Source organism: Schistocerca piceifrons, chromosome 2 (assembly GCF_021461385.2).
Source record: "Schistocerca piceifrons isolate TAMUIC-IGC-003096 chromosome 2, iqSchPice1.1, whole genome shotgun sequence".
NCBI lineage: Eukaryota > Metazoa > Arthropoda > Insecta > Orthoptera > Acrididae > Schistocerca > Schistocerca piceifrons.
Genome location: NC_060139.1, coordinates 541,912,962 through 541,929,739, shown reverse-complemented (window position 1 = coordinate 541,929,739; position 16,778 = coordinate 541,912,962). Strand labels below are relative to the sequence as shown.

The 16,778-nt window shown below is 42.0% G+C and overlaps 1 protein-coding gene across 2 annotated transcripts in view; it reads right to left on the bottom strand.

The window, feature by feature from the left end:
* Window positions 1–3,192, bottom strand: part of LOC124777778 — a 73,188-nt gene extending 69,996 nt beyond the window's left edge. For both annotated transcript variants that reach the window (XM_047253286.1, XM_047253287.1), the window contains exon 1: window positions 3,182–3,192. In XM_047253286.1, coding sequence (XP_047109242.1) covers window positions 3,182–3,189 — 8 coding nt within the window. In that variant the 5' untranslated portion in view covers window positions 3,190–3,192. The remainder of the gene's footprint in view (window positions 1–3,181) is intronic.
* Between the last annotated feature and the right edge of the window lie 13,586 nt (window positions 3,193–16,778).

Genomic DNA, 16,778 nt, shown 5'->3' with positions numbered 1-16,778 from the left:
GTTAATGAATAATTTTGGATTTTAAATAGGTGTATGTTATCTGCAGATTTTTGGAGTTCACTGACAACTAGTACGTGGGGTGTAATATCTGAAAGATAGTGGTCAAAAACATCAATCTTACTGCGTAACCCCTTTACATTATAAAGAAGGAAAGAAATATTGCTTTCTTCAGGCACATTTTGTGCATGATCATTCCCTCTTCTGCTTTTTAGTTTCCCTCATTATTTATAATGTTGCAAATATCAGTAATCATCTTAGTGATGATCTTGGAGCCTAGCCTGTTTAAGTGAGTACCATCTTTCCCCAGACATTTGTTGCTTAAAAACTTATTTGGATCGATAAATATTGCTCCTAGATTATTACAGATCTCATGAATATTACAACTTATCCTCTCTATATAAGTATCGCTCACAGACCTTCTGTAGATTATTCCGCTGACTACAATTTCTGAAGACCTGTATAAGTTTCTTGCTGATCGGATTAAGTTTCTAGTTTCACTGACAATCTCTTCCTCGGTGGTGCTGTATAGTGAATTTGTTCCTACATGAATGTAAACACCTTTGTAGATTCTTGTGGCTTCACCTGAAGATCTCGGATTTGAATTTCGAATATTGATTAAGTGATTATTTAATTGATGAATCCTGATACCAGGTCAAACGTCGAGTCTTGATTTTGGCACATCAACATTTTTTAGTAGTGAGTCACCTATAATGAGAAAATCTTCTTGATTTTCCTTTTCAGTACTGTGACAACTAATTGTTTTTTTTTTCTGTATGTGATGTTGTTCCAGTGATATTTGTTTCTTGAATATGTGTTTTCACTTTGCACTTCTTCACAAGCAGTGGATATTAAAGGTTCAGAAAAATGATTATCGTCACTTCGCGAGTTTTCACTGTTAAGATTGCTTACAACACCTCTCCTGCTTTTGATAGAAGATTTTACAGTTTCAGTATGACCATCAAAAACCATGGCACTTAATGATTCAGTATACTGGATATCACTACTTCGCAAGTTTTCACCGTTAAGTTTGCTTACCACACTGTTTCTGCATTGGGAGGAGGTTTCACTTTCATCTTCTACACATATAGCGCAGCTAGAAGATTCCATAAACTGGGTGTAGTCTATTTGCGAGTTTTCACTGTAACGTTTGTTTACAAATCTGTTACCGCTTTTGAGATGGTGTTTTTCATTTTCGCATTTTTCACAATTACTTTTTTCATCTCTCATCAGCTCACTATTTACTTGTTTCAGTAGTGCTATTTCTGATTTTAGATTGACTATTTCAGTTTTCAGAGATTTAATAACTCGTTCTTTTGTGTTAACTGGTGTTGCTAACGTTACGTTTTCCGTATGTAAACACTCGAAACATGACAACTGAAAATCGTCGCTGATGAATTTTAAACACATTTTCTCACACTTTTCGTGTAGCCAGTAGTTGCACATCACACACCTGATTCCTTTTATAACACTTTTTGACATTTTTTACATCCTGAAGTATTTAACTTATTACTTTTAAAGCTCATTGTGTCACTGCACTTGTCTACTGCCGCCATCTTGGAAATTCTATTGAGTCTTTTGGACCAAAGGAGAGGTTTACGTAGATCCGAGGATGGGATACGCACCGTGGGGGCATACTCGATTTCTCCCTGACAAGAGGCAGCAGTGAGGAAAGATGGGGTTCAGCGCAGAGACTCTGCGTGCTAACTGCGAATTGCAATCGTGACTCCAGACCTTGGTTGTGGGACCTAGATCTCCCTAGCAGGAAAAACGACACAGTAGTTCGAATGTTTAGGGAAGCAGTGAATATGTATTGCCTACTTCTAATTTTTTTTTTCCGGTGTGCAGCCAGATACTGTAGACATTCTGCCACAATATTTTGGCTGTCTCTTCAGTTGAGTAGACAAGTAGAAATATCGTGGCAGAATATCAATGGGATCTGGCTGCACACCCAAAAATTAGAAGAAATATGCCAGGAAAATTTCTGAAGTTACTTGTATTGCATAGTTTACTGGCAATTGTTGGCACCTGATTTGTAGGGGAGGGATGCCAGCCTCTGCAAGTAGGTTGTTCACAGAGCTTTAGGTTCATCCACTATGCTGAAGATGGTGCTGAGCCATACACCAGGCTCCCACACCCACGATGCATGGGATCAGAGCTTTGTAGAAGCACGAAAGTGTAGAGTGGTCAGCACCGCAGCTGGTGTCACTGAGATAGTGAAGAGTAATGAAGATACTATCAATGACCTATCCTAATAATGTTAAATTTAACTTATTTGTATCCCATTTTCTGAGGAACTATCAAAGGCAATAATAAAAAACTTTGCCAACATACAGAGTCATACCTAATACATTCACTGAGCTAAGGATCTTTCTTAGGAATCAAGATGTGAAATGAAGGTCTTACAGACCTAGAGCCTTTACCGATGCATCTCAGCCCACAGAAATATATGACTTGTCACAAAAAAGATCACTGTTTTTACCTTTTTCAAATTTCCAAAATCCTTTCTTACTCTCACAACTCTAACAAGAGAATTCCAAACTATGGACAAAATCAGTCTTTTGAAGACATTTGCAGTGAACCATTTCTGTTTAACACATTTTCAAAAATTATCTTCTTTCCACCACAAAAATTACAGCATGCACTTTGATTAAACTTTGTTTTTACTGCATTTAAACCTAATATTAAATGGGTATCACTGGCATTGATTTCACTGTACATTTCATTACCATTCACAAGCTGCTTCTGAGAAGCACTTGGTGGTGAACTTTGTTCAGCATTGCTCACTCTACCCATTCTCTGGATGTAAACTGCCAACAGAAAAAGTTTTGTAGCATCTACTTCCCTTATTTCTAATTTTTTAAGTATTCCCTCCGGTAGAGTCACATTAAAGAGAGGAACAACTCAACATGCAAGAAGCACAAATACACAAACAGGAAGTGATATCACTGCAACCAATGTATCCAAGCTATGCAGCAGGATGTTTACAGTTGCCGAGACATCTTGTTGTAACTGAACAAGTGCTCATGGAACATGTAGAAATTACTTGTGCAGTAAATTATTTCAAACTAGATTAAAAACACTTACAGTCATCCAAAATTCAATGAAACACACATCATATTAAAGAGAAAACTCCAAATGACAATTTTCCGAAAAAAATTACAAACTGACATTTTATACTCACACTATCATTTGTACTCCCTTTAAGGTGTGACCCACACATTTCCTTACGTTGGTGAAAATGAGAAAGCCATGTCAACTGAGCATCAAAGACCAATCCCAAAAAACACTGAGCTTTTGGTCCTTGAGGTAGAGTTCTGGTTGGGGATGGACAGACCGACATCAACAATAGTGCTTCATTCATGTCTTGGTGGCAGTAAACTGGATCCCATGGGAGAGCCCAGGGCTGAGCCTTTCGTATGGTACCCTGCAGTCGGCATTCAGCAGCACCCACAGTTGGGGAGCAACAGTAGATGCAGAAGTTGTCAGCATGCAGGAAGGCTAGCACTGTAGACCCCACTGCTGCAGCTAGACCACTGACACTCAACATGCAGCCCTGTGGGACCCCATTCTCTTGTATATGGGGAGTACTGTGGGAGGCATCAACTTGAACCTGGAAAGTACGGCGAGACAAGAAGTTTAGACAAAAATTGGAAGTTGGCTCCAGAGACCCTAGTGAGGATGTGGTGATGACATGCGGTGTCTTAAGCCTTACGCAAGTCAATGAATACAGCGATACAAAGTTGAGGCTGGACAAAAGCAGAGGGGGGGAAAAAAAAGAAAAACTGAGACTCCAGGTACCATCACAGCTCATATAAGTTACAGGAACCTGCAGAGAACATTAGTAAGGCTAACTGGGTAACATATGTCCATCTCAAGGGGGTGTTTGCCTGGTTTCAGTATTGGGGCAGCCATACTTTCATGCCAGTGAGAAGGGAACTTGCCTCGCTCCAGAAATGGTTGAAAATGGCAAGGAGATAACACTGGCAATCCACTGATCACTGTTTGAGCATTTGGCTGTGGATGTGGTCTGGTCTGGTCCTGGAGCCATGTCAGGGCATAGGGCTAGGACACTGAGGAATTCTCACTCACTGAAAGGAGCATTATAAGGTTCCAGGTGACATGTAGTAGATGGTAAAGAAGTCACTCTACTGACTGAGGACATGAAATGCAGGCTGATCATTCTCAGGTGCAGGGTCTCAGGCATAATGAAAAGCAAAATATTTGGCAACAGCGTCTGGATCAGTCTAGACGTCACCACTCACAGAGAATTCAGGTACACCGCAAGGTACTGGTGTCCATACAGGCATTGAATTTTTGCCCAAACGTACGAAGATGGGGTAAGTTGTCCAATGGTGGCAACACACCATTCCCAGCATACTCATTTCTGTCATTTTATGAGATGGTGGTCCTGGATGCAGATCTGTTTAAAGGTAATGAGGGGCTCCAACAGATGTTGCTTATGGCAGAGCCCACCTGTGATCTCTAATGGCCACGTGATTTCGGGGGCCCTCCAAAGAATGTCTTCTGATGGATGGATTCGAAGGAAGAGGGGATCACTGAGTGCTCTGGACAACGGAACTGGTACCTACATGTCTGAAGTGCGATGGCACTCGTAATAACAACCCAATCGGCTTTGGAGAGAACCCATCTGGGTGGATACCTAGGGAGGGTCAAAACAATTTGAAAACGACCAGTCACACAGGTCATCTTGGATTCTCCAATGGATGAGTGAGAGGAGACCTGGGCTGCAAATGGAAAGGTCAATGGCTAAATGAAACCCATATGCCACACTGAAGGTTGCGTGAACCACAGTATTCATGAGGACAAGAGCGAGCTCTGCAAGCAAGTTTTCAACAGCTTGACTATTGCCAGTGGTTGTAGTTCCATTCCATAAAGGGTTGCAGGCATACTCAATACTAAGATGGGTGGGGGAGCTGACAAACCAATGCAGACAACGTATTCTGGGGCACTTCATCACTGGGAGGGTGATTCATGTTAAAGATGGTGAATTCCAGAGATGTCTTCACATGAACAGCCACAGCCTCCAAATTCGTGTTGAATGCCACGCATTTGCTCTAGGCAGATCCAGAACATACATGCATTCATCACCCAATGCTCTTTCATAGTCAGTGTGATGCTTAAAACATTTCCAATAGTGATGCAGGGTAGGGGTCTGTATTGTTGGGAAACAAGCTTCCTGGAGAGCGATGCAAAAAACAAATGGGAACTGCACAAAGATATTATAGCTCAGTCAAATGATGGTAAAAACAGCTACAGCTCCAATGAAGGATCAGGCTATCTGTATCTTATGGGGGCGTACAGCGGCCAAGGAGGCAGGAATGCCTCAGTATTGCCTGCTGCCACTGACTGAAGATAAACCATCAGCACACATTTGTTCCGAATTAGAGTACGTTGCAGGGATGGTGTATCCACGACCATGGGGCTACCAAGAATACTGCTCAGATACAGTGGCAAAACATGTATTGTCTGGTGACATGAGTGCCATCAGAATCCCCCTCTCTTTGGTGGGCTGCTTCTTGTCCTTAAGAAGAGGGTGTTGCTTCTCCAGCTGGTGCTTGGGGAGTGACATCCCCAGTGGACTGGGAGTCAGAGCTTCCAAACGGATTGTGGGGGAAGCTGTAGGACCACCCCCAACCAGCAGGTGTAGTCAAGCAACACTGAGGGCCAGATGCACAGAGGGCAATGGCACAGTCACTAAAGAGGAAGACTTGGTCTTAGCAGTAGCATACATCATTGTCATATATGTAGGCTGCAGGTGATTGTTCTACTTCTTGGCCTCTAGGTATGTGAGGTGGTCAAGGGTCTTGCACTACTGGATTTCCTTTTCTTCATGTTGTAAATGGTGGAGTCTGGTGGATCAGGAGGCACGGTGCTCCCCACAGTTGATACAGATTGAGGGAGGGGCAAAAGGAGCATTTGTGTGCAACTGAAGGCTACAATCCCCATAGATGAGGCTGAAAATGTGATGCAAACACACATGTCCAGATCACATACATTTTTAGCACCGATGGGCAGAAGAATACACACCTTGACCTAACAGTGATAAGCCATCACCCTGGCCTTCTCAGGCAATGAGTCATCTTCAAAGGCAAAAATGAAGGCTCTAGTATCCACTAACAGTCTTTTGATCCCTGCTGGACACAAAAGACACAATGCATCACTCCAAATTAGCATGCAACTCGTCATCAGTCTGTAAAAGGAGATTTTGGTGGAAAATTATACCCTGTACCCTATTCAGACTTTTATGGGGTTTATACTGACAGGTGTATTATCCAGCTTGTTGCAGGTGAGCAGCACCTGTGGCTGTGCAGGGGAGGCTGTTTTAAGCAGAATAGAGCCACTTTTCATTTCTGAAATTGCTGGCACTTCCCCAAACTTATCCTTGAGATGTTCAACAAAGACCAAAACACTTTTCAGTCAAAGAGGAAAACCCATCTGTTCTAAAACAAACCCAGTATTTGGGGGCGGGGGGAGGGAGAGGGGAGTATTTCTCACCTTGTCTCTGAACCCTATGTCCCTCCCATGGCATAGCCAGGGAAAGGAACATTTTGGGGTCATATCCCTCCACACTGTAATGTGCCTTAGCTTCAGAAGAGACTGCTGGGGCCATGCAGCCACCAGCAGAAGAAAGTTTAATTCGCTTCACATGTGAATAATCCACTATAGTACCTTTCCCTCTGAACAGGGGCTCTCCCTATGGGTGCCATCCAGCCACAGCAATGGTTACCTGGCCAGTAAATCATTCCTCAGAGTCCCCATGTCTCAGCCATGATGGGCTTGGGTGATTAATTTTTCAGCTGAGGAACCAACAGTGCAATCCATGTGGGGTCAGCAAGCTGCCACCATGCAGTTACTTTACAAACCCCCCCCCCCCCTCCCCACCAAATTGAATGGTTACCATGCTGGATTTTGGGTGTAGTATCATTACAAGAAAAACCTTTAACCGAAATTTTCTCAAATTTGTTGGTTTATTCTTCTGCCTTGTGGTTTTAAGGGAATATGTAACGGAAAATGTAAACATTTATTTAAAAATGATTACAACCATATTTATTAATGTACAAATCCAAAATTTTGCAAGTGTAAAGCAAAAGAGCTGTGTGTTAAAGGAAAAAGATTTGCCAGAAATTTGAATTTTTAATTTTTTTTATAGTCTGTTTTATAAAAAGCCACAACTCAAATTCTAATGATGCAATTAACCTGAAAATTTTATTGCAGTGTTCTGAGAAGGTTATAAGATCACTAAACTACAGTTATTCCAGGGAAGCAGCAACATGTTGCGAACAGTTCCTGAAAATTTCATAGCATTAGCACACATACTTTAAGAAAAGGCTGCTAATAATGTAAAAATGTAAAACAAGGAAAATGGAGGCTCAAATATTTTCTTCTCACATTTCTACATGTAATAAGTGTAGTGAATCAGAGGACGCTCCCTTCCAGCTGCCGTTTGAGAGTGCGAAAGGCTTGGGGGTAATTCTCCAATGCAGAGGCTTGAGCAAAGTGCTCAGCAATCGCGGCTGAGTCGGTAGATAACACACCATTTATGGTAACACTGGGAACACCTGTTGGGGTCTGGTACCTGAAAAGACGTGGATAATTTCATGTGAAATCACCAAGTGGCCGTTGCCCTTACGTCACAGATTTTTCTGAAAATTTGGTGTAAGAATTTACATATTTATGAGTTAGGGTTAAAATAATTTTTCTGGAATTTTTTTGACCAAAATTGTAATTAGGAGACCATTTTGAAATGTGGGCCCCTTCTACTGACAGGCGTTGAGAAACAAACTGCCTTGTAAGTTTGTAACCACTATAACTTTTTCTTTATGAATCAATTTTATTCAATTTGGTGTCACTGGAAATTAAAAGAATAGAGCTATAATATAAAATTTTTTGAAGTGCTATGTCTAAGCAACAAATTTTTGAAAATATGCAATTAATGTAATTTCTCACCAATTCTTTTTGCAAATTTCAGGATTTTTTTTCCCAGCAGAATCACAAGTTTCACCATCCGAATTTTTGTTTCAAATAATTCCTACTGCCATACTTTTCAACAGAAAAAAAAAAAAAAAAAAAAAAAACCAGAAGGGTGTTTGCCCTGTATTGTTAGATCTTCTACTTTTTCAATAATGCTGAAATAATTAATTGCTCCAAATACAGGGTGTTTCAAAAATGACCAGTATATTTGAAACGGCAATAAAAACTAAACGAGCAGCGATAGAAATACACCGTTTGTTGCAATATGCTTGGGACAACAGTAAATTTTCAGGCAGACAAACTTTCGAAATTACAGCAGTTACAATTTTCAACAACAGATGGTGCTGCAAGTGATGTGAAAGATATAGAAGACAACGCAGTCTGTGGGTGCGCCATTCTGTACGTCGTCTTTCTGCTGTAAGCGTGTGCTGTTCACAACGTGCAAGTGTGCTGTAGACAACATGGTTTATTCCTTAGAACAGAGGATTTTTCTGGTGTTGGAATTCCACCGCCTAGAACACAGTGTTGTTGCAACAAGACGAAGTTTTTAACGGAGGTTTAATGTAACCAAAGGACCGAAAAGCGATACAATAAAGGATCTGTTTGAAAAATTTCAACGGACTGGGAACTTGACGGATGAACATGCTGGAAAGGTAGGGCGACCGCGTACGGCAACCACAGAGGGCAACGCGCAGCTAGTGCAGCAGGTGATCCAACAGCGGCCTCGGGTTTCCGTTCGCCGTGTTGCAGCTGCGGTCCAAATGACGCCAACGTCCACGTATCGTCTCATGCGCCAGAGTTTACACCTCTATCCATACAAAATTCAAACGTGGCAACCCCTCAGCGCCGCTACCATTGCTGCACGAGAGACATTCGCTAACAATATAGTGCACAGGATTGATGACGCCTATATGCATGTGGGCAGCATTTGGTTTACTGACGAAGCTTAATTTTACCTGGACGGCTTCGTCAATAAACAGAACTGGCGCATATGGGGAACCGAAAAGCCCCATGTTGCAGTCTCATCGTCCCTGCATCCTCAAAAAGTACTGGTCTGGGCCGCCATTTCTTCCAAAGGAATCATTGGCCCATTTTTCAGATCCGAAACAATTACTGCATCACGCTATCTGGACATTCTTCGTTAATTTGTGGCGGTACAAACTGCCTTAGACGACACTGCGAACACCTCGTGGTTTATGCAAGATGGTGCCCGGCCACATCGCACGGCCGACGTCTTTAATTTCCTGAATGAATATTTCGATGATCGTGTGATTGCTTTGGGCTATCCGAAACATACAGGAGGCGGCGTGGATTGGCCTCCCTATTCGCCAGACATGAACCCCTGTGACTTCTTTCTGTGGGGACACTTGAAAGACCAGGTGTACCGCCAGAATCCAGAAACAATTGAACAGCTGAAACAGTAAATCTCATCTGCATGTGAAGCCATTCCGCCAGACACATTGTCAAAGGTTTTGGGTAATTTCATTCAGAGACTACGCCATATTATTGCTACGCATGGTGGATATGTGGAAAATATCGTACTATAGAGTTTCCCAGACCGCAGCACCATCTGTTGTTGAAAATTGTAACTACTGTAATTTCGAAAGTTTGTCTGCCTGAAAATGTACTGTTGTCCCAAGCATATTGCAACAAACGGTGTATTTCTATCGCTGCTCGTTTAGTTTTTATTGCCGTTTCAAATATACTGGTCATTTTTGAAACACTCTGTAGCTAATCAACAATACATGAAACAACTCACATGCAACACAGGCTGCATGTGTTAGGTTTTAGTGTGTCTGTGCAGTTTATATATCTGAAGGACTTTTTTGTCTTGATTTTGTGCTTCTTACATAAGCAGACATTCTGTCTGGTTCCATAATGTGAATATTAGAGATCACTTAATAAAGTGGTCATCAAACTCTTTCTCATTTCCCCCTTACAGATTCTTCTAGTAAATTCTTGACTAATTAGAGAACAAGAAAAAGTTTCAAACCATCCAGTCCTTTTCTGCAACATACACAGTTGATTAAAAATCACAATGGGAAACAAATGTTCTTTAGGTTTTGTGTCAGCAGTTGTGTGTCAGAAGAAAAGTAGTAGCAGTGAAGAGCTTGATTTAATAGATATGTCAAGCCTGAATCAAGCTGATATTGAATTACTGAAGATAAGAAGCACCTGTGAAAATACTGAGTGTTTGTTCTTCTCACAAAAGGCTCTATTTGGGAACATTTGAAGACAGACAAAGAATATGCTGTGACCCTTTTAAGAAGCGTGGTAAAAAGACTGCTAAGAAATCTTTGAAACCTATTTCTTTAACCATGGCAAGGAAATATAAAACCCTTGGACTTATCCCACGTACCAAGCTGTGCATAACATGCCGTAAGGACATTTTATCTCCTATGGGGGATACCCTTCCTGGGATGGATGAATGTGAAGTTGAAGATCGAGAATATACACCAGATCCATGTACAGCTCTTCAAAAACTTAAATGAAAGTTGTGAATTACTTGAAATTTCACCTTTTAAGGTTACCAAGAGAGCACAAGACAGGCGTCCAGAATACATTCGATCCAAGTCTCGTCACTTAGCTTTAAAATTCCAGCAAAAAGCATCAGAAGTGCTACATGTTCCAGTGAAAAATGTGTCTGAAGCAACTGGCAGTGCTGAATGTATGGACTGTAATATTTTAATGCAAAAACTTAGAGAAATTTAACAGTACTGTTAAAGAAAAACTACAAATACTTACCTTAGCACCAGCTTCATGGGGTACAGAAAAAAATCAAAATGTTTTTTAACACTACCAAATACATGGTAAAGAAATCGAGGGTATTGCTAAAAGAAGATGGCATTTTGTTGAAAGGGAGTTATAAAGTGGGAAACAGAATAGGTAAGGATGTGGAAAAACGTGTCCTGAATTTTTACTGTGAAGATGATGTAAGTCTCATTTCTGCTAATAAAAAAGACTGTCTGTCTTCTGTCCCTTCAGAAAATGGCAAAAGAGTGTATAACACAAAAAGACTAATTTTACGCCATCTGAAAGATGTATACTTAGCTTTCAGAGAAAAATACCATGAAGATAAAATTGGTTTTACAAAATTTTGTGAAATTAGGCCAAAAGAATGTGTTACTGTAAACAGTCATGGAATGCATAACATATGTGTATGCACATATCATCAAAATGTAAAACTGTTAATGCATGCTGCACATGTGAAAGAACTTCTACAGAAACTTGTGTGCAATCTGGAAAATGAGGAGTGCATGCTGCATCGCTGTTCTCAGTGTCCTGACGAATATGAACTGTGCAATTTTTTAATGGAGCTGGAGTCTTTACAAGATTGTGAAAATGCTGTATTCAAACAATGGATGCAAACTGATCAGCCTACACTGGAGAAATTAATGAAGACAACCAATGAATTTGTTGATTATCTGATGCAAAAACTTCGAAACTTAACACACCACCATTATGTATCAAAATCTCAGAGTCACTACTTCAAATCAAGCAGAGAAACCCTCCCTGATACTACATGCATCATCATAGTGGATTTTGCAGAGAACTATACCTGTTTGCTTCAGGATGCTGCACACAGATTTCACTGGTGGAACATTCAAGTCACCCTTCATCGTTTTGTGGTGCACTTTAAAGCAGATGATTGTATTAAATCAATGTCATTGTGTTGTATAAGTGACTGTTTGCAGCATGATACAAACTCATTCTATGTTTTCCAACAAACTGCTCTCACTTATGTATTGGAACAATTACCACACATCCAGCATGTTATGTACTTCAGTGATGGCAGTTCTGCACAATATAAAAACTTCAAGAATTTTTTAAATTTGTGCCATCACAAGCAAGATCATGGAGTAACTGCAGAATGGAATTTTTTTGCCACTAGTCATGGCAAAAATGCATGTGATGGAGTTGGTGGTGCTATTAAATGTTTAGCAACAATAGCAAGTTTACAGTGTCCATATGACAGTCACATTTTTAAGTCCAAAAGCTCTGTTTACAGTTGCCAAACTCATGTTCCAGGAATAGAAACCTTTTATGTTACAACAGAGGAGATAAAGTTCACAAAAATGTTACAAAAACGATATGAGACTAGTTCTACTATTCCTGGGACAAGAGTGAATCATTTTTTCAAACCACAGAATGAAAACAAGTTGCTGATAAAGTGTGTTTCATTATCTTCTAAATTAATTCAAGTTCCTCTTGGAATTCAAAACACTGCCTCCAACACAAAGAAGATTTGTCGCAGCTATCTACGATAACTAGTGGTGGCTTGGAAAAATTCTACAGATAGGTGAAGACCATAGAGATGCAAAAGTAAAGTTCATGAATCCAAGTGGTCCTCCCTTAAGTTATTCATGGCCACTTCACAATGATGTTCGCTGGATATCTTATGAAAACATTTCAATGACTTTGCCTGCTCCTAGTGCAAGCACAAGTACTGGTCGTTTATATACTTTTGAATCAGACATAATATTGTCCATTGAAAACTTGTTTGAATGCTTTTTAGAATTTTATGAATGTGTTTTATGAGAACTGATCATTTGTGGCCACCAGGTAAGAGTCACAAAATGAAACGTATATTTTTATGTTCTTTCTGTTTTAAATGATTAAACAGAACAAACACCCTTCTGATTATTTTTTTTTTTTTTTTTTTTACGTTGAAATGAATGACAATAGGAATTCTTCGAGACTAAATTTAAAATGGTGAAACGTGATTTTGACAAAAAAAAAAAAATTCATGAATTTTATTAAATTTTTTTTTGAAAATGACTAATTACAGTTTTGCACATATTTATACGCACAGTTGCAGCATTTTTATAGTTTAGTAATATAGTTGGTCCTTTTCTCTTTCTTATGACACCAAATTGAATAAAATTGATTTATAAATAAGGGAGTTATACCAGTTAAAAACTTTCAACCTGCCTTTCATACTGACGCAAGATGGAGAAAATGCTAGACATTTCAAAATGGCCCCTGACTACAGGTTTGATCTAAAAAATCTGAAAAAATTATATTATCACTTTCTATTTATGTACTTTCTACACCAAATTTTCACAAATATCTGTGACAGGATGGCAACAAGATTTCTTTTTTTTTGGGTGATTTAAATGAAATGAGTCACGTTTGATCTTTGCCCAGACTTGAGTAGGTGACGTATGCCACCCAACGGTCGAGACGTATCTCTCCCAACACTCCTGCTTTCATCACTTGATAAGTTGGCGAACGTGGGCACGGAGCCATTTAAAGGCTATGAGGTACTCCAGGGAACGGTGCCGCTTATGCCACTGTAGAGCTTGCCAATGCTCCTTAATTGCTTCGGCGACTTTCGGTGCCTACCAAGGGACTGCCTTACACTGGAGACACCCTAAAGAGCGAGGGAGCGAGTTTTTTGCCACAGAAACAATTGCTGTAGTCGATGTTACCGTGTGGGGGAGAGTCAAAAGTGACAGCAGAGGTGAAAATTTCCCAGTCCGCTTCCGTGGGCCTGATGCTGGGGCAGTGACAGGAATATGGGGAAGTGGTCACTACAACACAGGTTGTCATGTCCTCTCCAGTGGATAGATGGGAGAAGTCCTGGGCTGCAAATTGATAAATCAATGACCGAGTAACTACCATGAGCCAAACTGAAATGTGTGGCAGCCCTAGTATTTAAGAGGCAGAAGCCGAACTTATACAGTAAAGTTTCAACATCTCTGCCTCAACCAGTAAGCACAGTGCCACCGCACAAGGGGTTATGGGTGTTGAAATCTCCCAAAAGTAGGAAAGGTTTAGGGAGTTGATCAATCAGTGCAGCTAATACATTCAGGGGTACTGCACCATATGGAGGAAGATATACATTGCAGACAGTTATTTCCTGTGTTGTCCATATTCTGACAACCACATCTTCAAGATGGGTTTGAAGGGGCACAGTTTCTCTACAGGTTGAGCTTAGGACATAAATGCAAACTCCACCTGACACTCGATTATAGTCGCTATAGTTCCTGTAATATCCCTTATAGCCATGCAGGGCAGGGGTCCGCATTGCCAGTAACCAGGTTTCCTGGACTGGAGTGTAGTGCAGATAGCAGGTGTAAAGCTGAACAGTGGCCATAGCTCAGCCAGGCAGAGGAGACTAGGAAGGCGTGGAACATTCAATGAAGTAGTTTATGCCTCAGTCACCCGCTGCCACTGACTTATTGCTGAGCAGTCTATATCCATTATGTCTGAGGGTCTGGCGAGATCTAGGTCCTCAGCGGACGCCAAAATCTTCACCCCATGCTCAGACACAGAGCTCGTAGGTAGCAGTGGTGTGGGGTGCCACTGCAACTTCCTTGGTCTTAGGGTGTTTCCATTTTGGATCTCTCTCACTGCTCCTTGGGTTTCCCTTGCTGGGAGGACTTCACTGGCTCAGTCTCCGGGACTGAAGATGAGTGTGAAGCCCTATGACCAGCTGCTTTTGGGCTCTTCAGCCACTGATGGGTGTCATCTTTCCCACTAGCAGAAACCTGGGAAGGGAGTGACCCAAGGGACCCCTTCCTAGCGAGAGAAGCCAAAGAAGAATTACGCTTCTCCAGCTTAGAAGTGGGGACGGACGTCCCTGGTTGTTGGAGGAGGGGGGGGGGGGGGGGTGTTGCTCCCGAAGTAGGTGGTGCAGAAGCAACAGGGAGGGAAATGGCCCCCCACTATCAAGGGGGCAGGTGTAGTCTTCCGGCTCTGAGATGTGACTGGGGTTGGCAGAGCTAATGATGCCAGAACTGTTGTAGCGGTGGCTTAAGGCGATGTCATACACACAGGATGCAGGCATTCAAATTTTCTCTTAGCCTCAGCGTAGGTCAGTTGGCCCAGGGTCTTGTACTCCATGATTTTCCTTTCTTTCTGGAGAATCCTGCAGTCTGGCGAGCAAGGAAAATGGTGCTCTCAGCAGTTGACACAGATGAGAGGCGGTGCACATGGAGTATTGGGATGTGATAGGTGTCCGCAATCTCAACATGCGATACTGGAAGTACAGCTGGAAGACATATCACAGAACTTCCAGCACCTAAAGTACCGCATCGGGGGAGGGATATAGGGCTTCCCCACAGCGGTAGACCATCACCTTGACCTTCTTGGGCAATGTATCACCCTCGAAGGCCAAGATGAAGGCACCAGTGGCAACCTGATTGTCCCTTGGACTCCAGTGGACACACCAGACAAAATGTACACCTCGCCGCTCTAAATTGGCACGCAGCTCATCATCAGACTGCAAAAGAAGATCCTTGTGAAATATGAAACCCTGGACCATATTTAAGCTCTTATGGGGCGTAATGGTTACAGAAACATCCCCCAGCTTGTCACAAGCAAGTAACACCCAAGACTGTGTGGAGGATGCTGTTTTGATCAAGACTGACCCAGATCTCATTGTGTACATGCCCTCCACCTCCTCAACCTTGTCCCCTAAATGCTCAACAAAAAACTGAGGCTTCATGGCAAAGATTCCCCATCAGCTCTCAAACATACAAGGTACTGGGGCGAATAAGATCCGCTGCCATCCTTAGCCTGACGTTCCTCCATGGTGTGGCCAAGTAGGGGAACGATTTGCGGTCGTACTTCTATGCGTTGAATTGAGCTCTTGAATGCTTAGAACTGCTGGTGTTTCACCACCAGCAAGAGATGGACTACACTTCATTGCATGTCATCCACCCCGATGCCACCCACTCCAACCAGGAGCCCTCCTCACGAGTGCCACCCAGGCAGCAAAGGCCACCTGGTAGGATGGGCATTGCTGGGAGTCCTGATGCCCCAGAGGGATGGGCATCTACCCTTTGGTATACGTGGGGAGTTAATGGCGCAGGCATTAGCAGAGCGATCCCTGTGTGGTTAGGGGGCTACAACCAACAGGGTACATGGTGGCCCCACAACAAAGGACTCGCTATTGTGCTGGATATCAGGTGCAAAAAAGTCCATGGTCATCATTGATGCAGAAAGCGACACTGCATAGCGCATGGTGGAAAATGTACCCAGGAAGGTGTTCTTGCCAAAGAGATGGAGGATGGGCGGGACTGCATTGCAACAATGAGAAAGTGGGCCAAAGATCTCAATACACAATGGACACCCTTCCCCAATTGGCTCGCTTTTCGGGAAAATTTTGAAAAATGGAGGTCAAACCTTACAGTGGACCATCACATAAAGACCGAAACATGTGAAACTCCTTTTAGTCGCCTCTTATGACAGGCAGGAATACCTCAGGCCTATTTTAACCCCTGGACCCGCAGGGGGAACGAATCAAGAATACACACAAGAAAGGCTCTAACTGAACTACACAGACAAATGAAGACCTGAGAAACTGTCATTCAATCAAGCTTGCTGCCTACAGCTGTGGTCATTACAATAAGAATAAACCGTAAATGGTATACTCTCACTTCATTGAACAATATAATTCTATTATTTACTGAAGACACTCATTCAACTCAGTTCATAAGAATTTTTCAGAATTAAAGCAGACATAAAAGAAGACTGGAAAATGCAGAATGAAAAAATGACAAAGTTATGAAAAAGATATATTGCTACTCACCATTAGTGAACATGATGAGCTGCAGACAGGCACAAAAAAAGACTGCTAAACCAGTATGCTTTCAGCCGAAAGGTATTCCTCTGAAATAGTCAAAACACACACACACACACACACACACACACACACACACACACGATTGTTGTGTCTGGCCACCAAGGCGAGACTGATCTACAGCGCCTAATGGGAGAAGCAAGCTGGGTTGTGGGGCTACGGAGGATGCAAGGGTGGGGTGAGGTGGGGCGGGGCA